General features: G+C 36.8%; 1 protein-coding gene across 9 annotated transcripts in view; it reads left to right on the top strand.

Annotated features, from left to right (window-relative positions):
• LOC149799563 (6-phosphofructo-2-kinase/fructose-2,6-bisphosphatase-like) overlaps positions 1–23541 on the top strand; it is a 171226-nt gene that overhangs the window by 98505 nt on the left and 49180 nt on the right. For 8 of the 9 annotated variants that reach the window (XR_016421187.1, XR_016421189.1, XR_016421188.1 and 5 more), the window contains 3 exons: positions 2920–3024; positions 5149–5190; positions 13851–13938. Coding sequence is in view for 6 of the 9 variants with exons in the window: in XM_089958894.1 (XP_089815020.1) it covers positions 2920–3024; positions 5149–5190; positions 13851–13938 (235 nt within the window). In the remaining 3 variants the exon portion in view is untranslated. Of the gene's footprint in view, positions 1–2919; positions 3025–5148; positions 5191–13850; positions 13939–15699; positions 15825–23541 lie in introns of those variants that run through there. The other variant, XM_089958897.1, reaches the window with a different exon arrangement.

Below are 23541 nucleotides of genomic sequence, written 5' to 3'. Positions count from 1 at the left end.
TCTTGCTCTGATTTATTTGAAGATGCATAGAACCAGTCTAACTTTAAAGGAGTGGCCCAGATACTTAAAATTTGCCCATGTTCTCTGGACCATTTACAACATGAACATGTACATGACCCTCTTGGGGCTCAAAAGTGGTACCGGAGATTCCATCCTTTGTCTTCTGACCTCCATCTTCTTTGGCTTGATGTTACCACTCAAAGAAGGGAGAGATGATGTTTCAGCTCAGGCTTAGTTATCCAGAATATTATGGGACATCTCTTCAACACATAAGAAACAAACCCAAGACCAGATGAAGTTATGTGCATATGGGTTGAAGTGGTTAGGGCAGTTGCCACAAGAATACAATTTGAGTATGACTGCTCTCTAGCTGGCATCATCCAAACTGTAAAAGATGACGTTCCCTAGCTTTTACCTCAGAAACCTATCTTGAATCCTGAAAGATCCATTTGACCTGGTGGACTGTACATGTTGAAGAAGATGGAAATTATCTTTCCTGTTTGTTCAGCAATTGTTAATAATGTTTCAGGTTACTCTGCTTGCTCTTCATTGCAGGATTGCATCAATGCATAAACATGTGCATACCTTAGCCCATATCTCACTTAGGACTCAGAGCTGTTCCATTTACATTAAGAGACTGTGTGGGTGGGTGGGTGTGTGTGTGTGTTTTTAACATAGCTTTAACAATTTGAATCATATTGCTACGATGTCTACAGAGTACAGTTTAAAATGATGTCTAGCACTAGAGTATGATGCCACAGACATGTAGCATCATGTCCCACACAGTCACATTATCCTAACACCAGACCAACTGGTCATAACACTAATGTCTTAATGCTGAGTGCCAAGTGAGGCCGCTGCTAGTACCATTTTTATAAGTCTTTGGTTAGGGATAGGGTTAGGTTATGAGTCTTTGGTATGACTTGGCCAAGGTTCACACCTGAGGCATTAAGAGACTGTAGATAGAGCCAACTCTTGGGTCCTGTGTGAAGAAGAGCCTATTTTTGGAGTAAAATATGATTTTTCTTTAATACTTACCAAATTTTGATAAGGGCACACACTCCTAAGCCATCCCCACAGTTACATCCCTAGAAGAGTGTGTACTTCCACTCCAGTAAAAACTATGAATTATGGATTTAGTACCAGTCCCTCTATCTACAGTAGGGTCACTGTTGTCAGACTTACATATCGGCAAGCAGATGACCTTTTAGCATCTCTGTTGCTAAAGCAAGTTAAAAGATGGAGCATGTCTTTATTTAGCTTGGGTTTGCTGGATTTGTGAAGCAATGGATGTGCTTCTGATGTATTATTTTCAAGTGGGTGTGTGGTGTGTGTGTGTGTGTTGTGTGTGTGTGTGTGTGTGTGTGATAAGGTTTAATGGCACTTAAGCAGAAAAGAGGCCATGTTGTGCCCAGAGATAAGCTCAAATAATGTAAACATGAAGCATTGCATGAAAATGCTAGGAAGCCAGACTGTTCCAGATAAATATAAAACTGAAGTTCTACATGAAAGATAAAGGTAAAGATGGTACTCTTCTGTAAAATTTATAAATACAGTAAACTATGAAGGTAATAAATATAAAATCCTTTAAAATATACGATTACATTTTTAAAAAATATAAATTGCATTCCCTTGTGAAGTCCCTTATTTTCTCTGGTAGAACAAGAATATGAAGAATTTTAATTGGAATCGAATATAAAAAAACATGTCTCACAGGGTGGAAGTATGAATTATTGAAGAAACATATTTTACTCCAAAAATCTTGACTGTTGTAGTAATAATGAACCATTCACTTGTTAATTACACAGAATTTTTATAAATATAGAAACCTGTTGATATTGGTTCAGAAGAAGAAAAATGGTTTCTGCATAATAACATTAATTCTACTTCATAGACCAGGATAAAAAATTGTGGATAGCTTGCATTTGGTGTAAGGAAGAAGCAGATTCATTTTGTGGGTCAAAAGGTCAAATGTCAGGGTCCCTGACTGCAAAAAGAAAAATTGTTTTCCACACATTCACATTAGTTCTACATCACATACCTTTTATGTATCGCTTGCTCTTGGTGTAAGAAAGAAGTTTATCAATATTTAAATCAAAAGGTCAGATGTTAGGGTCACTGTGACTTAAAGAAGAAAAAATGATTTTTACACAGTAACATTACTTCTGGATCATAGACCTTGACAGAACTTTGTGGATAGCTTGTACTTCAGTTAAAGAAGGCTATTGATTTTGGAGTCAAAATGTCTAGGGTCAAGGTCACTGGCTATAAGAAGAAAAAATAGTTCTAAATCACATACCTAGACCAGAATTCATGGATAGCGTGCACTTTACACTTTGGGTAAGGAAGAATCATATCAGTAAAAGGTCATGGTTAATGTGATTGAAAGAAGAAAATGATTTGTGTGTTGGGTAAGAAACAAGCCTATTAATTTTGGAGTCAAGACGTCACTGACTGAAAGAAGAAACATTATTTTTGCATAATTACTTTAGTTCCAGACCATGTACATTGACAAAAGTTGAGGGCTTGTACTTAAGATATGGAAGAAGCCTATTGATTTGGGGGTAAAGGTCAGGATTGTTGAGGCTGAAAGAAAACTGGGTATTGCAGAATAATGTTTATTCTAGAGTAAGTTCCTTGACTATTATTTTTTATGGTAAGCACTTTGGGTAATAAAGAAACCTATTGTTTCAGGGGTCTAGCAGTTATGGTCATGACAAGTTATAAAAAAAAAAAGGTTTCTGCTGAGTAATGTTTGTTGAAGTGGTCATGCCCTGATCGAAGGTCCAGGTTATTGACATACTTTGGTCAGTAATCTCCAGAGTCAACCGTGCCTCACTGTTTCCTCAGAGAGGACCGTTAATCATGGGGCAGGCGTATAACCACTCACAGAACTCTTTTTTTTTTTTTTTATTGCAGGGTATATGCGAAGGGATGACTTATGAAGAAATAGCAGACAAGTATCCAGAGGAATTTGCCAAGAGAGATCAGGACAAGTTCCACTATCGATATCCAACAGGGGAGGTAAGAAAAGATACAAAATATCATTTTAGAATTTTCAAATAGACAAAATCATTTAGGACTTTTTTTTAAACTATGGATTGGTAAACTTGTATCTCACAAATGGACAAGCTCACATGCATACATTATCAGTGTGTGTGCATACTGTATCAATATTTGGCCATAAATAGAGTTCTTGCTTTTAAAAATCCTATAGACTTTAACAGTACAATATATGCAAAGCCATATATACTCACTTATAAGTCCAACTGCAAACTGCATAGACAGAGATCTGCCATTGCATAATATACCACCAGATCTGGTTCTATGCAGTTTGTTAGGAGTAATCAGTAGGATGAACAGCATAGACCCTGATTTGTAGGCACATTATGTTACAGCAGATCAGGATTTTTTTGTTTGCAATTTGACTCATAAGCGAGTACAGATGGTAATTTCTTCCCCATAGTCTTAATGTAGGGTATATGTCATCAATAAGGGTGAAGGTCATGACATAGTGGCATCATCCATCTTTATACTTGATGACATGATGCAACTTGCCTGATATGCCTGCAAGTGTAGTGAATGAAATTATGAAATCGAGCAAAGAATAAACACACATATTTATTTGATTATTATTATTTTGTTTTCCTCATATTGTTAAGAAATCTGATCACTGATGCTAACTATAAATTATTGGATACAGGGCCTCCCTTGGAAATACTTTTATTTGCGCCATGAAATTCGCCAAATTTAAAATTTGGAGCCACTTTTCAGCCAAAGGAGCCATTTTTTGCTATGATGCAGGGACCTAAATATATGCATATTATATTGGCCCTATTTTTAATCTATATAAACACGATAATAAAACAGTTTTTACATCTTTTTATCACATTTGAAAGCACAAGAATAATTATTAATGAATATAACAATACCATTAGATACACATGAATTTCAGTGTATAGCATATGAAAAGCAGGAATGAATAAGAATGTTTCTTTATAACTGATAATAAAAAATACTGCTTAGTCTTTATGAACAATGTCACTGACACTTCATCAATGTCTGCCTTTATTTTGTCCCAGACCATTTCTTAAATGCCTTCCTGAAATCAATATTCTCAAAACTGGGCCCATCAATACAAATTCTCATTAAATTATTTGAGTAGATATACCTATTGAATTTCGTAAGTTTGTTTTGATCTGATTCTGGTGACTGAACCCCCCTCTCACAGTCTGCAGTAGAAATAGGTGCAACAAGTAACCTGGTAGCTGCCTCAGATGCTACTGGATATAAATCTTTGTTTTTCAGAGCTAGATTAGCCATATTCTTTGTTCTTGATACAGACATGTTTTGTAACATACATTTTTTTTTCATTGATATAAGCGATTCAGGCCCTTTACAGTCAGTGACAGGCATCCTGTGTTACTCATTGGAGTTCAGACCACAAAAACATGTTATATAAGTAAATAATCCCTAAAACTCTTAAGCAGTCCCACATGCACCTCAGACTCTCAGTTTGCAGGAAACATGAATGAGCCACATGTGCAATTGACACCAAATCTTTTTGCTGACCTGTTGAATATTAGAGTATAGCAAGTCTGCCAGTCTTTCCTTACTTCCTTACTAATCACATTTAATTGCTTCTGAAAACTGACTGACAGCTTGCAGCTAGCTACAATCATGTGCGAATAATGTCTTATTCATCTACTGACATGATCCACTGACTGCTGCAGAGAGTGAAAACAGGTATTTAGTGGCTCAAGTCACTTTATATCAGCCAAAAATTAAAAATTTACTTTATAAAAATTTGTTGCCAGCAACTTCCAACAGTCAGTAAAAAATAGTGCCAGTTTCAACATTCTTTCGCATTTGGTACCAAATGTGAAGGCTAGCGGAGGTCCAGGGTATATAAAAAACAGGTTCACAAACTCATTGGCCACATACGAAAACCATTTGTCCACACAGTATATCACACAGAACACATATCAAAGTAACTTGTCCACACAGAATATCAGACAGCAGTCATACCAAAACAACTTGTCCTAATCTAGAAACTCAAATTTCAATAGATATGAGTAGACATTTCCAATTTATGGTGTTAGTGTTAGTCATTATTGTATACTCACAGAATTTCTGTCTCTGTTTCAGTCATACCAGGACTTGGTGTCCAGGCTGGAACCTGTCATTATGGTAATGTTCACATTCATCTTGCAGAGATTTATTATCCTATATACTCATGGACAGGTCAGGTCTAACTGCAAACAACATAGAATCCTTAGTTGCTGGCACATTATGTGATGGCAGATCAGGGTCTATGATGTTTGTTTGAATGATTAGTCCTAATAAACTGCTTAGACCCAGATTTGCTGTCACATAATATGAAATCCAGTGTATACACCTACACCATCTTACTGTATGTACTCGCTTACAAGCTAGGTCCAACTGCAAACTGCATAGAACCAGGATTACTGGTGAATACTATGACAGCAGATCTGGGTCTATGTAGTTTTAGTTTGTGCTGGGTGAGACATATAAACAAGTACATAGGGTACTTATATTTAGCTCTAACATGAATACAACATACACAAAATTATTATAGGAAATAGATGCATTTTGCACCAAATGACAAATTTTTGGTGCAGAATGACCTTTCCAGAAATGGTCAAATCAGATCTGTTTGCTTTGTCATCATACGTTGAAGGTTGATTTAAAAAAATGTTTTAGTTTATTTTATGCTTTAGGCTTAATGTTCCTTGCTATTGAATGATAGGGTGGCATTGGTTTTCATTGGGAGACTGCATTAGAATGGAATAACTGTAAATGGCTTCCAGTTGCATTTGACTGTTCCCATACTGTCAGGTTCATTAAATTTCAGTCTAACTAATTTTCTCTTTACCTATGATTGCCATCTCAAATCTCAGACTCAGAGAATGTGGGTATGCGAGAAAGCTTGCCAGTAGCTTCCCATGGATTAGTGGTTCTTACCGGGATTTTCCCAGGTTCCTTCTCAGCCAGATATACTGGCTGCCATTTATAGCCTATCATGTGCTGAAAAATGGTGTTAAATCGAAAACTACAACACCAACAACTATGTTTCTCCTTACAGAAATGCACAGATATACTGGGGAAATGAATGTACATATACTTAGCTCCTAACAGAATTATTTTAGGTCTCTTGATAGTAAATGCTTTTAAGAGTGTTCTGATATTGAGATACTTGGAGAAATGGAAGCTTTTTTTTTCATACTTCTCTCACTGGAAGTCTTAACAGAAGTCATTTAGCAGATAGGCCTGAGTAAAGAATGATAATACAATCCCTTCTTAACAGAATTCTGTTAGAGTCTGATGCAAACAGAATTCTATAAAAGAACCACCTAAAATTGATCTATTTAAAACAACAGATGCCGTCTTCTCTTCATTCACTTATGGGAAGGGCTTAACAGAATACTTTTGGTTTTAATTCAGGAAAAGAATGCCGATATACTTAATATCTATCAGAACTCTGCTTGGGTCCATGCTAAGATAATTCTGACAAGTATCTCCTGACTTGGGATACTTGGAGCAATATAGGCATCTTCCTCTTCGACTCTGTCACTGGATGGGCTTAACAGAATTATATCATGAGATAGTTCAGAGGAATTAACAACCAACCAGTATCTCAGAATTATATTTGAATCCCATGCTACTAATTGTGTTAAAGAGTCCATGTTGAGAATCTCCTGATCTATTGATACTTGGAGAAAAAAATGGAACATTTGGGTTTTGTAATGGAGATTTCTGTCACTGGAGTTACTAAATAGAATTCTTTGCACAGACAAGTCAAGAAAAACAATAATCTTTCTATTTCGTTCAAACAGCACTCTGTTAACTATGTCCTGATCATGAGATACTTTGAGCAACAGAAGCCTTAATCTTCTCAGAGTTTAGTCATTTTAATGGCTCAAGAGAATTCATTGACTTCAGACTTTGGTATACGATTGATGATGGTTTGCTGAGGGCTATTCCAGTAAAACATACATGGGACAAAGGGAAGGCACTTTTAATGTGGGGTACTCACCCATAGATGCATTTCGAATTGACGTACTACCCTGATATATATTTTTTTAAAACTGGGTACCATGTATGTTCAAATGGAACAGCCCTGATTTACACAACTGTTTTCAGTGTATAAAACAGTACATGGTGGTGATTTTTACCTGTAGAGTTTAGTTTGAACCAATTTAAAAAGACTAACATGTGCAATTTGTCAGACTCAATCAAACAGGGGATTCAGTTGAACTCGTAGATGATGCATAAGGAAGATGTAATTATTGCCCATGGTATATAATTGAGAAACTGTTCAGATCCACACTGTACAACACTGCATATACTATTGAGTATGAAAATATGAATTTAGAAATGCAAATTACTTTGGTCCTAGCTAGCAACCATCCCTACCCCCAGGGATTTTTCCTCTGATCATAACGTTAAAACTATTGACATTACCACCCAACAACCATATATACTTCTGTTTCATTGAAAATAAATATTTGTACATGCAACTGACATTTACACCTGGATCCATCCTTACCCCAAGGGGCATTGTCCTAGAGTCTTAACTTGGCAAAAATTGACATCTCTTTCCTATAGGAATGGGTACATTTACTGACCATGAAAAGACCTATTTATACATGCAATTAAAATTTACTTTGGGTCCAACCGTACCTCCAGCAAAATAAAGAAAAAGAAAAATGCTTACTAGAATGAAGAATAGAAAACTTATGGTACATTTCTTTTTTATATCGTTTGTTAGTTTTGCGAAGTCAGACATCAGTAAGCTAGTGGTGAGTGACCTTGAAGGTTGAGAACCCCTATAAATTAGTGGCTGAATGTAAAATCATAAATGACCACAATCCATGACTGTATAATATATTTATAGTGTTTAGTTGGATGATGATATTAAAAAATAAAAATAATAAATATGTACTTTGACAAAAAAGAAGAGAAAGAATTTATGAATATATGACAAAGAAAATGACCATAAACATTTTGTTGCCAAGTCCAGTCGCCTGTAAGCATATTTTCATTTTAAATAATGCCTATTTATTTAGATTTCTTTCAAAAACCAATAAGGTGAAATAGCTGGGTCAGAGTGGGCTTTGTTGTCTTATAACTGAGCTCTAGATCAGTGCCTTTGAAGTCATTGTCAACTGTGGCCAATGGCCAGCAGCTCTCAGATAATGAAATCCACTCCTTATTGTGAATTGGACTAAAATTAAAAAGCAAGCTCCGATTGTACCTCTAATTCAACTGTATTTGTGTACACATTTTCAATACTATTGCAGAGCTGCCCTTCAATTTTTCTTCCTTTTAGAACAAATAATGCTATTTAAATTGGGACCAACTGGTTTAGCGGTGTCAGTTTTAGATACTCAAAAGTTTATTTAAAAATGTTTCTTAGAATTATCATCATTAAGTTTTTGTAAATTTGGAAGAAAAAAAATTAAAGAGAGACTTGTATTTACATAAATTACTGGTGGCTGTAGAAATCAGTTAAATACATAAAGGACAGTCATTTTAGTTTCATGATGTTGCAGCTTTTACAGAGAATATGTATAAAATTCATAAAAAGATACTTGAAATGTTTGTCAAAAAGGATAAAATAGATTCATACATTAATCAAATACATTCATGAATATAAAAAAGTCCTATCTTGTTTAGTTCACACATGTAACACACAGACACACACACAGATGCATCAAATAAAAACAAGATTTTTGAGTTCTTTATATTTTATTGCAGTTGGATAAGGTTACTATTGCACTTTGACAGTATGGGCTCATATCATTGCATACAATTTACCAATAACTTGTACCCATAAATAGTACAGGTTCAGACCATCTAAATCATTTTGCCAACATAATACACTATAACAGCTACATACTCTAAATGCAGATGATCTTGCACAGAGATATTCTAGTTTCAGCCATATCTCCGGTCTCACTCTCTCTTTATCTCTCTCTCATAACTAAAGTCTTTTTAGTACATCTACTTCTAACTAGATTCTTACACTGAGAGCAGACTGAGACCAAAAAAATATTTTGTACATTAGTTCCATTAGATTTTGTACATTAGTTCCATTAGATTTTCGAGTATCATGTGCTCAGAAGACCTTGTTCTTGTATTATCACTTTATTTTTCATACATGGTCAGTACCATAAAATGATAATTCATTATTTTACATATATGCATGGTACCCTGAAAATAATTTTAAAAATTCTTGTATGAAAATTACATGAAACATTGTAGTCAAAGATTAAGAGTATCATCTTGGTAAGATATACTGACCTTGCATGTATTAAGCCCGTGATTTTACTTAGGTTCTTGATGATGTATGAATTAGCTTCCAAGTTTATGGGGCCTTAATTCTGAAACATTTTGTTGAGAGAAAAAGGATGTAAATCAAAGGGCATGAAAAATGAAAATGGGCCCTCCATCTCATCTCACCTTGTAATGTTTTGGCTGTCTTATCATGATACCCGTTCTGTTCTGTGTTCAGGAAGGTCATGTCCCTGTGTGTCTGTTTGGGGGGTGCATGCACATGTGTGTGTGTGTGGATGTTGGTGAGAAAGAGAACATTTTTATGTATTTTAATAACAAAGGGGTTTTGATGCATATCAGGTTTTTTTTATACCTCTGTACGTGGTAGATGGGTATACAGTTTGGCTGCATATGACTTTAACACTGAATCAGATGCCCCCTAATTTCCTAAAATATATGTGCAAGTTACACTGATCGACTGCTCCAGTGGCCTAGTGTTTAGATTGTCCACCTCGGATGCAGGAGGTCATGGTTTCAAACCCCGGCCAAGTCATACCAAAGACTTATAAAAATGGTACTAACAGCTGCCTCGCTTAGCACTCAGTATTAAGAGGTTAGTGTTAGGACTGGTCAGCCTGGTGTCAGGATAATGTGACTGGGTGGGACATTATGCTACATGTCTGTGGCATGATGCCTCAGTGCTTAAACATCACTTTAAACTGTCACACTGCAGACATAGCAATATGACTGAAATATTGTTCAGGCTACATTAAAAATCCAAATCACACACTGTCAGAGAATGACAAAAATGATAATTATAATAATGGATACATAAATAATGCATATGTCACTAATTATTATTATTATTATTATTATTATTATTATTATTATTATTATTACTAGAAGTCAACAGGTAAGTATTATGCCATTATCATTCCCCATCCAAAGCAAAGTAGGTAGAGATATGTATGGTTATGGGTTTGTTATTTCAGTAGTTTCCACATTTACAACCCAGACACTGAATGCCTATGGGTATGGATGGACCATGGGGTCTAAGTCATTTGCATATCTGAATTCCTCATTTCATGTTTGATAACTGCATGTGCAGTTGTATAGCGGGGATCTTGATCATTTCAATTTTATTTGCCAGGGTCCATGATTATATGCCCCTGGGGCATGACCCATGGTTCCCATTTGAACCACTATCCGATAAAGACTGGCACTTAAGTCAATAATCATACACACACACAGACACACACACACCATCAAAGGTATTAGTCTTATGATTTGGGAGTTGTTTAAATAAAATTTATATAAGGTAGCACCAACCCACAAATCCTTACCCCCAAGGACTGTATCAGAATGTCAGTCAATGTGTACATCTACAGACCATCTCCAATCATATTCCTGTTTGAAGTTTTACAAATCTGTTATAGCCTTACAGTGACCAAACCATGACAAAAAAAGTGCCTTTTTGGCTCCAAATATCTCATGATCAGGAACTTTTTAACAGAATTCTACTATCAAGAGCCCCTGAAAAGAATTATATTTGAACGGAATTGAGATATTATTTTCCCTGATTTATCTGTCAGTAGAATCCAGTGATGTTCTTCCATGACTGAACTAAGCATTATGAATATAAATTCATAAGTTTCTCAAAGATTCCCAAGATCAGGAAATACTTAAGATGGGACTTGAACATAATGAATAGCATAGGATCCTAACATAATTATGCCTGGGAGAGATTTTATGATTACTCTTTCTGCTTGACTATGCTACCATAATTTTGTTAAGGTGTCCAGAGAATGAATCCTCAAGGAAAATGCTTATATTGCTTCAAGTCTAGATCAGAAGATTCTTGCCAGAATTATGTTAACGTGATAGAGATTAAGTACAATCAATTCTATCTACAGCAGCCATTCATGGGAATATGGCAAAGTAGCCTTTGTAAACAGGTGATCTGTGAAGGCAGGTTTAACTCTCAAACTTGTTTCATGACAAATGCATTTACTGTGCACCAACTAGTAGTAGCATTATTTGTAGTAGTAGTAAAAGTAGTATCAAAATTAGTATTTAAATGTATTTACATGTAGTGAGATGCTATCAAGATACATGTATTTAGTGTAGCTGTTTAGCCAACACAAAAATAACACGTTAATACAATAAAATGCTTCACACAAGATTATTGTATCCTCACTGTAATCCCACATGTACATTTACACCATCACAGATTCTCCTATCATTGTCACATGTGTTGAAGTTCTGATCAATTTTTAGCAGTTGCATCCATATTTTACCTATGATTGGGACCGCTCCATTGGCCTAGTGGTTAGAGCATCGGACTTGGCTGCAGGAGGTTGTGGGTTCGATCCCCGACTGAGTCATACCAAAGACTTAAAAAAATGGTACTAACAGCTGCCTCGCTTGGTGCTCAGTATTAAGAGGTTAGTGTTAGGACTGGTCAGCCTGGTGTCAGAATAATGTGACTGGGTGGGACATTATGCTACATGTCTGCGGCATGATGCCCCAGAGCTAGACATCACTATAAACTGCCACATTGCAGACATCATAGCAATATGACTGAAAAATTGTTAAAGCTATATTAAAATCCAAATCACACATCACACATATGATTGGGAAACACTCAGGCCAGCTGGTTTAATGGGGGTGGGATTAAAATGGCTCTTGTGACCAGGTGACAGCTGAACTCAGGTGACTGTTAGGATAGATTTGACTATATATTATCATTTTTTTTCCTTAGACATTATTCTGATAATAGCTTTCAGTGAGTGAAGCATGAGAAGACTGTTTCTGTTTATCTAAGTATCTCAAGATTATGATAATCATAATAAAGAAATTTTAGCATGGGATTTTAAAATAAGTTAGAGAGGGAGTGTATATGGATTCTTTCCTCATGCCTATCTGCTAACATAATTCTGTTAAGCCCTTCCAGTGAGAGAAGTATGAGAACATGAAGCTTCTGTTGTGCCAGGTATTTCAAGATCGCCACGTTCTTAGTGGCATTTTCCTAGCAAGAAACTTAACATAGCTCTGTCAAGAGTGCATTAAATGTTAATTCCTTTTTCCTTGAACATCTATGAAAAGAAGGTTAGCTGCATTGACAAAGTAACTGGACAGCATGAAACTCAAATGTTAGCAGCTGATTGACTCCATTAGTGTAGTGATACATAGGTGTACTTGATTTGGTGCTCCAGGAACACCTCACATTGCTAAATAAACCTTTGACTACTCAAACATTGTTCACACATCTGTATGAGATTTCTTGAAAAATTAGCTCAGTTCTGCACAAAACTGTTTCTTGCCAGCAACCTAAAACAGTGGAGCCAAAGAAAACTTGGATTGAAAATTGTTGGTCTGGCATGACTTGCAAGTGTTTCATAGTTTCAGTGGAAATTGGCATGGGAAAATAGTTATATTATCAAATTGTCTCAAGAATAGAAGAAATGGTTTCAATACTCGGCAGTTATAAAGAACAAAATTTATGTTCGATTCCTGGAAATCCTTTTCAGCTAGGAGAGCATCGGTTCCTTCATGGGACTCTTGTTGTTAGTTATTGCCCTTTTACCATGTAGCTGAATCAGACAGGGTTAGACAGAATACTGTAAAAACCAGTCGTGCAGATTTTTATGAATCACTTTGAAACTTTGTACACATAATGATTATCTAATAATGAGTGACAAACCTTGTGCTGTTTTACTTTTTGTAAGAGTTAATTCCCTTACTTATATCTGGCTTTAACATATGACAGACTTTTGTGAATGCAGTTAGTCTCAAAGTTTCTAGTAGATTGCTGGTCATCTTCAAAAACATATGAATGTTGACTAGTCATTGTACTTGGACTGTTATCGGTTGAGTTGTTTACCTTTTTTTTAACTATCGGCTCCTTTCAATCATTGGAGTAGGGTAGTATGTGGGAGAGATGGTAACATTTACGTGAGCAACTTGGTTACTGATACACTACTTTTTTAATGTGATTAATTATATCACAAGCCTCTGTCTGCGTGGGTTCGAGTCCAAGGCTTGGCAAATGTGGATATGTGAGAAAGCTTGCCGGTAGCTTCTCGTGGGTCGGTGGTTCTTTCCGGGGTTTTCCCGGTTCTTCCTCCACCATTAATACTGGCCACCATGTATAGCCTATCTTGTGCTGAAAAATGGCGTTAAACCCTATAACAACAACAACAGTATATCACAAGCAGTAACAATCTCATACTTCACCTTCCCTTAATTCTGTACATGGAGGGATTAGGTCTTAACTGAGGACAACTTAAAAACTGGTAAAGAAATCACTAAAATGTCAACCACTGATTCTTATTTGTGGTCACTTAACAGAACCAAATCTTGGACCAGATGGATGCAAAGGAAGTGTATTACTGCCCTGCTTGAATCTCAGTTATGAATTATTTATCCAGAATTTTTTATGTGAAAGGGGTTAGATTAATTTTTGTTTTTCTATATCCATATACATCATCCACCCTTAACTTTTTTGATTATGTACTCTTATTCATGTCCATTTTCCTTGCTGCTTGTAGGAGCTGGAGCGTCAGGAAAATGTAATGGTCGTGTGTCACCAGGCTGTTGCCAGATGTCTTCTGGCCTACTTCCAGGACAAGACTTCAGGTTAGTCAAATAGAAGGGTTGGAAAGCAACAGTGTGATTATAAAGACAGAGGACCAGTGTGTAGGGGTGAAATGATTAATCGATGTATCAATACTTTTTCCATATTGATACCCATATCAATACAAGAGGTGAACAATCAATATAAAACAATACTTACCCAAGTTAGTTTAATCTTCTGCAGTTATGAATAATTTTTAATGATTTTCCTTTTTACTCTTTATATTGAGAATTCATCTGTAGTAGGCATGTGCACTCATTTACATCAGCAATAAAGAAAAATATTGACAGTACCTTATCTCCTTCTACAAAGTGGCACAAGATGACTTAATCTCATGGTTGAATATCTGCCTGCCCCCACCACTTTCCAATTCCATGCTAATCATTTTATCCTGACACCATTTTCAACAACAGAAACATATATCAACTTAAAGACAACATTCCAGAGTTCTTCTGCTTGTATGAGTTTTGTTCTTAAAATCATTTAATAACCACTTTTATGTGATGTTTTTCTGTTGCTTCACATCTTTTCTACTTGGATCGAATTTGAAGGCTACATTTTGGGTGTGTCACCCAGTAAAATACGCTACATTCAGTTCTGATTGGTAGCTGTTGTTTGTTAAGTCCGGGATAAAGCAATAACCACCAATCAAATCTAATTCTAGCTTGTTCACTGTGTGACACCAGAAGAATTATCATACAAACTCAGTCCAAATAGATACAAAGTAACAGAGATACTGCGCACAGAAGTGGCTCATAAATGATCTGTAATGTCCTTAAATTGAGCAAGTTGGAATGTCTCTTTTCATGCTGATATATGTAATCAACAACTTGAGGAGCCAACAGGATTTTTTAAAATAAAATTTCAACTAAATTGGCAAATGGGCAGATCCCAAAAAGTACAACTTATAGCCACCATGTTAATTTGTAGAAAGGGAGGGGATGCTGTCAGCAATTTAATTTTTTCTGACAGTAACAACTGTCTGTGACTGGTAGTGGCAGTTATTTTGCATCTGCAGAAAGCACAATGTAAAGGATTTAGTTGGTCGGTGTCTCTGCTTGCGCACTCAGACTTGTTCTAGATGAGATATTCTTTGCATGAGTAAATTGCACTATTTTTTCTATTTTTACCCATAATGCCTTTCAAATTTATGTGAAGACATAAAATTGGTCATAAGGTTTTTTGAAGCATTCATGCACTGTAAAAAAAAGAAGGGCTTGGTGACCAAGAGCAACCTGAAATAGCTTAAGAGGTTGAATTCAATCACTGACAACTACCAGGTAGTCTGTTTTAGAAGTAGGTCTTTTTATGTAATTTTTTGCCAAAGATGAGAATGGCATATGAACAGATGTTTAGTCTGTCTGCCTGTCTAATCTGTCTACTGGAGATGCACCAATATGTCAACACATATAAAACAGCAACACTGTACCACTGACAGACTTCTAAAGAGAAAAATTCCATCAAATTGATGTGTTTATTGATGATGTATCATATCATAGGCTGTGTATCATGAATTGTATCGATATGCAGCAGAGGTGTATCATTTCACCCCTACCATTGGGGATGGGGGCAAGGAAGTAGCTTTGGGTTATAAAGAATGAAATGGGGAGACAATTTGGCTATAATGAGGGTTCAGTAATTGGTTAATGAATAAGGGTGAAGATTGAAGATGATTATATAGCATTTTATTTTTGCCTCTCATCTCTTTTATCTGTCCATATTTCCATCCATTTTACCACAGTAGATTTTAACTCCATTCAAAGGACATATGTTACGTGCCTTGCTGTACAGAGAATCTTGCAAGACCTGGCCATCTCAGGTATGAAAGACCTGCAAATCTTTTAAATATGTTGCAACTCTTGACTTTAAGGTCATTTCATTGTACTTGGAAAAGAAGTGTTTAATTTTGGTAAACCCTAAATATTTCTTGCAGTTGATTAGCTATCTTACCATAGATTTGTAAACTATTCAATTATAGATGAAGTATTTATCTTGATATTGAGTTGTGCCTGCATGATAAGCTGTAATAGGACTACCATATTTACCATATATATTGGAACACAATAAAATAACATTTTTTTTCCCTGTCCCAGAACTTAAGGTGAAACTTTTGTATGGTGTCCCAACATATATGGTAAATGTAAAAGGTTCCAATACTTTTATATCCATACACTTGGAGCATGCTTGCTCATTATATAGCTCAACTGCATTAGCTCAACCATAGCAGCCTGGTGGGTTTGACCTTTCATCACAGAAATAGGTATGGCAGTGTGCATGCAATTAACCATGCTTAAGGTGAAAAGCAAGGTATGCAAAATGTCAAATTCATACTGTAGCCCAGCAGGCTACTGGAAAAAGAACTATGTTGCCTGGATTAAATTTAGTTGCCCAGAGAATTCAAAGAGAGCATTTGAGTATGGAATTGATTACTTCAAGACTGGCCTATTATCTTCCTTAATGATTTTTAAGTTTATTGTCATTTGTAAAGTAACTCAACTGGTCTTGAGTTAAAATGGCCATTTGGTATGACCCATTGTCCAGACTGCAATATCTTATTCTTCAGCATTTGTTGTTCTTAAAGGGTTTGGGTGGGAGGTGGGGCAAAAACCAGTTGGTAAATTTTAGTCAAATTTTGCATAGAATATTCTGGCATGAAAGGCTTTAAAAGTTGTTCAGATTTATAGAAATGATGTCATGTTGTTAGTAAAAATAGAAAACCCTTTAAATGACCCCTTCTCAAGAAACAATATAGTTTGAGTAAAGTTGAGAGAAAGCATCCTGGCAATAAGGACTTTCATTTCTGTACAAATCCTGATCTGCCACTGTGACGTCAGAAGTGGATACTATTACTATAAATACAGAAAGACTTTTTTAAATACTTTGTGACAGAATCAGACCAGAACTATTGGAAAGCTTTCAAACTTGTTCAGATGATGTCAGTCTGCCATCAAAATAATCAGCCTTCCTGCAGTTACTGCAAAAGACAATTTTTAAATGACTTCTTTAAAAATCTGCTGAACAGGATTTAACCAGGATTTGAGATAAAGGGTATTTACTATGTACAAACTAAAACCAATCCACTATGGATAGTGTTACTAAAATTAAAAATAATTATGCATGTACACGTTTTGATTATGTATAAAATAATGTGAATCTGCTATCAAATATGGCCACGATTACTAAGAATAGAATTTTTTTAAATGACCATTGAACAGAATTTGACAAAAAAAATTGACAGGTTTTTAAATCTGCACAAATGTTACTCATCCACCACCAAATACAGCTTCTGGTACGGAAAATAAAAAAACCTTTAAACAACTTCATCTGAAAACTGATAAGCCTAATTTGACCAAATTGGACAGAAAGCATTATGTCATAAATGGCATACAATATTTACAAATAATGCCAATCTATCATCAAATATAGCCACCATTACTATAAATAGAAATTTTTTAAATGTCTTCTTCCCAAAGTTGAGAAAGAATTGGACCAAATTTTATGGAATGTTTCCTGGCAAAATGGTCTTAAAATTTATAAAACTGATTATGATCTGACATCAAATATTGCTGCTGTTATTGAAAAAAGAACAGCATTTAACAACTTTATCTAAAACAATGATAACAGAATTGAATTAGAAAACTATCTGGCATGCAGGTCTTTCAGTAATAGAAAATAAACGGTGATATACCATCAGATTTGGATAAAGATTTTAAAAAATATAGAAACCTTTAAGGACTTGAGCGTATGTGTTGAAGAAGTAAGGTGCAATTCATGAGATCTCATAGAAGCCCACTGGGCTTCTGGATTTCCATAAATTGAAGCCAGGAGAATGCATTCTTGTAGCCCACTGGCTAGTGGATCAAGATTTGTTAGACCCACAAATAATGTGACTTGCCTGTAACATGCAGCAAAATGCATAAACATCTCTATCTTTCGAGTAGAATCAAGAGTGATGAAAGGTGCTAACTGGAATATTAAACCATTAGATCACTTTAGTTGACTTCTTTAGCTGCTTTTTGCTTGAGTATGTAGTTTGCAGATGTGTGGCTTTTGTTTTGTAGGCAAATAATATGATAGTCCCTATTACTATAACATGTTGTTAATGTAGTCACCAGCATAAATTCTTGCAGTTAAAATTTTTTTTATTAACAAGAGGCCTAAGTTGACCTGAGGTCACTCATTATGAGCCAGTTTACGGATGTTACAAACTGGTGTTGCAGTTTATAAAAAGAATTTACATCACATATTTCTTATGATATATTTGAAAATCATTCTGAAGAAAGAAGTATATTTTAGTTTTATTGTACAGCCTACAAAGCAATTTTGAATTTTGGCTTAGGAATTGTTTCTCAGACCATCCATCTCTTTTGGAATCAACAGTTGGGTTAGGGTTTGTGTTTAGGGTCATATTATTAGACACCATTGTTTGTGGAATCATACATGTTGGTATTATATGTGCCTTTTGTAGCATACTTTTCAGTTAATACTTGGTCACTGTGTCCAGTATTTTAAGTTCCAGTGATTTTGGTTAAAGTTTGCATCTAGCTTGTATTCTATGGTACTTTTGCTATGGAGTCCTGTAACTTGGTGTATAATTGTGTCAGAAGGAGAACTAAATGCAACATAAGAGGATAGGTGCTTGTATCCTTTTGTTTTTAGTTCATTGATTTGTACTTTTCTTTAATTTGAGCTTTTTCTCAGGTTATAGTTTGTATTCAGGTCATTTTATCGACAACAGCATTTGTAGAGTCACCCAAGTTAGTATTGAGATTTATTATGTGGAGTACTACATTTTTCAATGATAGTGAGGTTGCTGTGACATTTCATGGTCTGTTGATATCGGTGACCTTTCCATTTAGCTCATTTTCACATGCAAGGTTGAGTGGATATGGTGGTACTCTACAGTTTCATATTTTGCATTGGGTTAGATTTTTAAAGGAAAAGAATTTTCCAGGATTTCCTCACTGGTTATCCTGGCTATTTAAAAAATACCTTGTGTATTTTAGGTATTGTTAAAGAACATTTAATAACCTTTATTTTTGTAAATGCTTGATGGGTGTAATTTGGTTATAGAATATATAACTTGGTCTTACTTCAGATATGCCTCTATTAAAACCTGCTTGCTGTTCTTGGTCATTTTTCACTTTCTGGGCTTGAAGGTAGATTGTAAAAAATAAAAAAAGCCAATAACATTTTTTTCACTTTTTTATATTTTGTCATTGATTCAATTCACTTTCAGAAGCTGATATTGTCTAGTCTGGCAAGCAGTTTTCTGCATTTTAATAACTGCTAAAGATAGTGTACTTTAGACTAATTCAGGCTGATTTATCCAGCACATGGGAACAGCCATTTTGGTTAGATGTGTTTTATGCCACTGTTCTCTTAAGTAAAATTTTTAGTCAGATGCCATGTACTGGTTGTTGAGAAACCTTCTATTACAAGAGACATCGTAATTCAGTCGTATGCCAGCTTAGGCAATATCCTTTCTGACTTCTGTGTAAAAGTAGTCTTAATAGTGGTAATACATTACAAACTACTGTGTACTACTTTCCTGTTCTGGGATTCTAGCTCATTATTTCCTCCTCCATTTCGTACTGGAGGGCCAAAATTGAAAATTACATGATCTCAGTCTTACACCTTAATTACAGCCAGCATATGGAATAGTTTCTTCCTTTGACACTGTGTGCATTACTTGTCCGAATTTGGCATTTCACCCACCTTTTTGTATTGATTGATTGTTTGTCTCATCAGTCCTTACTTCATCTGAGTGTTATCTATATTCTTTTGCAGATTTCAGTGTCTTTTTGCATCTTGCTAAAAGCAGTGCTTCATTAAATTGTATCCCCATTCTTTGTTCCAGTGGTAGAATAAATATTGTTGACTTTTTTATGGTTATGGACTTTCTGTTTTGGATAAAGCTCTACCTTTTAGAGTTTCCAGGAGGTGTCTTGATCTCTCCTTGTTGGGTAAGACTACTTCCACTGAGACAAGAACATTTTGTGAACTCTTTGGTTCAGATATAACCGTAGGGTCAAGGTTTCCTGACACACATTACAATGCCATCAATGCCAATGAAGGATCAGTCCTTGGCCCTCTCAGGGGAAGAAAAACTCCTCAGAGAAAGTTGCACCTCCTGCTTGAATATGAGCAGTGCTCTGTCAAGGTCAGTATCCCTGTGAATAAGATTAGTTAATCTCACATTCCTGAGAGGAAAGAGCATTGATCTCATTCAAATAAATCTGATGTGATTTAATAAATCAAATTTTTATCCCTTGACTCATCAGTGTAACTGGTCACTGGACTTAAAAACACTGGTCACCAGGGTTGGATTATTCACTTTTAGTTCCTGTGGAATGACGGGACTCCAACTTTCCAGAAAGCGAGTGTTCCCTCAAGCCCCCAACCCCAACCCCAGCCGTTGGATGACCCTCACTTGGTCTCAGGGCAGGACAAATTTTCCTACTATGGCCCTGCTCCAATTTCTAGATCACCTAGAAGGGATCATCAATCCCATTTGCCTAGATGGTCTGCTGGTAGAATTACTCCCAAAACCCCTCATGAGCAGATTTGAGATGAGGGCTATTCCATTTCAAAGTCTCCCTCTCCAGAAAGAGAAAGTAGGAGAGACAGTCCTTTCTTGAGAGTGTTCTCAGGACAATATCGTTTCATTCATGGTGGATTAAAACAAGTGTTCAGAGGAGCCAATGTTGATGATCCCTACACCTCCATTAGTGTCTAGGCCAGGAGTTAGAGACAGAGTAAGTTTAGATATTTGCAAAGGCAATGAACAAAGTTTACTACCTTCTTATGTGAGGCTTATCTTCTAAGCCTTCTGGAACTGAGAACAAAAGGATTCCCTCCAGTCCAGAGAGTCTCTCTGGGGCAGCATCTTGACCAGACCTGTGGCTTCCATATTCTGCATTGGTCCAGGAGGTTACACAGAAGCTTTCCCCTGATAAGTATTCAACAGGCAGCAAAAGGGGTGCTCTGACCTGTCTCATAAGATTCAGTCACTGGTTTCTGCCTCCAGCTTTTGAGACCATTTGCTGGCATGGTCCTATAAGCTCCCCACCCACATTAGACTCACAAGCAGGAATGGTAACTGGGACCTGGGCTCACCTCTTGGTCATAACCCTGGAGCTTAAGGTCCTTTCTCATGTGATGATCACCATGCATGCTGATCTCTTTTTGGCAATCAACTTCAGTCTCTTGATGGATGAACCATTGTCTCCAGAGACACTTCGGTAATTGCTGGAGGCTGTAGCAAAGACATGCACTGTCCATGTCAATGATGCTGTCTGCGGAGCTTTGTTACCTCTGCAAAGATGATGTTTTGGAGACATCAAAGGTCTTGGTGGAGCACAGCAAAAACCTTTTTAACATCTGCACCTCCACAGGCAGTGGTCTTCTTTGAAAGCCTGACTCCCTCCGTGGCATAACATAATTTTAGAGAAAACAACATAGATCCCTGGCAGCAGCTCATAGCCTTTGGAAACTGGAAAAGAAGCGCACGCACCCTGACTTCCTTATGAGACTGTCTACCAAGTTCTTCAACAGTCTCGCATGCAGCTTCAAATCAGAGCTCTCTCTTGCCCTTCATTCAGTAAACAAAGCAGTCAGAAAGGCCAAGAGAGAATGTCTTCAGATTCATCATCCTTTCCTCAAGGAGGGAGGGGTCAGCCCTAGGATGTTGTGCCCTCTCTTGCAGGTTCATTGCACTGTATATGATGGCTACTGGGAACATCCTACTCTATTACTTACCTCCATCTTTCACAAGTCAAAACTGGTTCTGTTAAGGGAAGAGGTACATGCCCTTTTATGAAAAGGCACAGTTGAGAGGGTGGAAAATTACCAAATTCTGGCTTTCTATTTCCTAATCCTTTTGGTGTCATAAAAGAAGGGAAGCTTTGATTTTCTGTTGCCCTTTCTCCATAAACAGGTTGCTTGGGGGAAAAATGCTTCAGGATGGTGACTACCGCCTCAGAAATGCTGCAAGACACTGATCTTCAGAATGTGTACTTTCACATCCCCATCTTCGCTCCACACAGAAATAAAATCCAGTTGTGTCTCTGCTAGGGGGTATTTCAATAGCAAGTACTTTTGTTTGACCTCACCTATGGCCCAGAGCATTTACTAGGATGATGGGTGTGGTTGCAAGCCACTTGAGATCATTAGAGATTCAAATCCTCCAGTATTTCATTGACTAGTTGATGCACAACATCCTTATAGATTCTCTTCTGACGGACCAGCTCATTGATTGGTCAACAGTGACCCATCTTGGTGTTATCCCAAAGCTAGAGAAGTTGGATCTCATACTTTGCAGGACTTTGTATAGGTAGAGATGTTTTTCCTTACCATCCTAGAGATAGTTTGATGTTAGCTTACATTTACATTTTCTTTCCTGGGAGCTCTGAACAAGACTGCAGACTTGCTTCCAATAGGGAAATTTTCCTTGTGGCCTCTCTAGTTTCTGCTTCAAGCAAACTGGAGACCATGCTAGATCTCGTTGGGATCCAGTTAAAGGGTTCGGTTTTTCAGGGATTTTAATCCTGGGAACAAGCTATCCTCTGTATAGTATGAACAACTAAATATTATGGGTAGTGTTTCTGGCCTTACAGGGGCATGTCAACTTCATGAAGCATCATTGCATTATGATAACCTAGGACAGTACCTCAGTAGAAGCATACCTCATTTGTTTTTGTTATTGTTGTTGTTGTGGGGTTTATCTCCATTTTTCAGCACACGATAGGCTATGCATGGCGGCCAGTATTAATGGTGGAGGAAGAACCCAGGAAAACCCCGAGAAGAACCACCGACCCACAAGAAGCTACTGGCAAGCTTTCTCACATACCCACATTGGCCGAATCCTAGACTCATACCCACACAGACAGAGGTGACCTCATTTGTTAGGGAGGTGCACATACTCCATCTCTTTGTGTGGAAGTCTGAACCTCTGATGTGCAGCCTCCTCTGAGATAACTCTGAGTCTGCCATATTCTAGACAAGAGGAATATCCTGGCATACAGTCCATCCAGAGGAGGTCCTTGTGAAATGGTCTCTACACCAGTTGGTAGCAGAGTCACTTTTCTGACTGTTAACTATGAGACTGAACAACAAGCTCCCTTTTCATGTTTCTCCAGTACCATATCAGTGAATGTGGGCAGTGGATGCCTCAATGGGATCATCTGTATGCATATGCCTTCCTATCAAAATAATTTCACAGGTGCTCCACCAAGTCAGGATCTCCACTGCTTGGCTCATCGTGATAGCTCCCAGTGGCCCCAACAGTTGATTCATTGACCTTCTTGATCTGTTGGTAGACGAGTCCAGGAGATAACCACAAAGAAGGGACCTTCTGTCACATAAATCAGTCTCTTTACCATAACAACCAACACATTCTCTACTTTCATACTTGGCTTATCTCAAGTGATCAGTATGCCAGGACTGGTTTTAAAGCAAGGATACCAGCTGCATTGTTTAGACTAATTGACAGTCTGTTTCCAGGGTTTATGATGCAAAGTTGAGAACCTTCTGTGATTGTTGGAACAGGAAACGTGTTCATCCTAGCTGACCTCCTTTGAATACAGTTGCAGATTTTCTTCTCT

The sequence above is a fragment of the Sinohyriopsis cumingii genome, chromosome 5 (assembly GCF_028554795.1).
Source record: "Sinohyriopsis cumingii isolate HCF-2022 chromosome 5, ASM2855479v2, whole genome shotgun sequence".
NCBI classification, from domain to species: Eukaryota; Metazoa; Mollusca; class Bivalvia; order Unionida; family Unionidae; genus Sinohyriopsis; species Sinohyriopsis cumingii.
The sequence above is the reverse complement of the archived record's forward strand: the minus strand, read 5'-3'. Positions and strand labels throughout refer to the sequence as shown.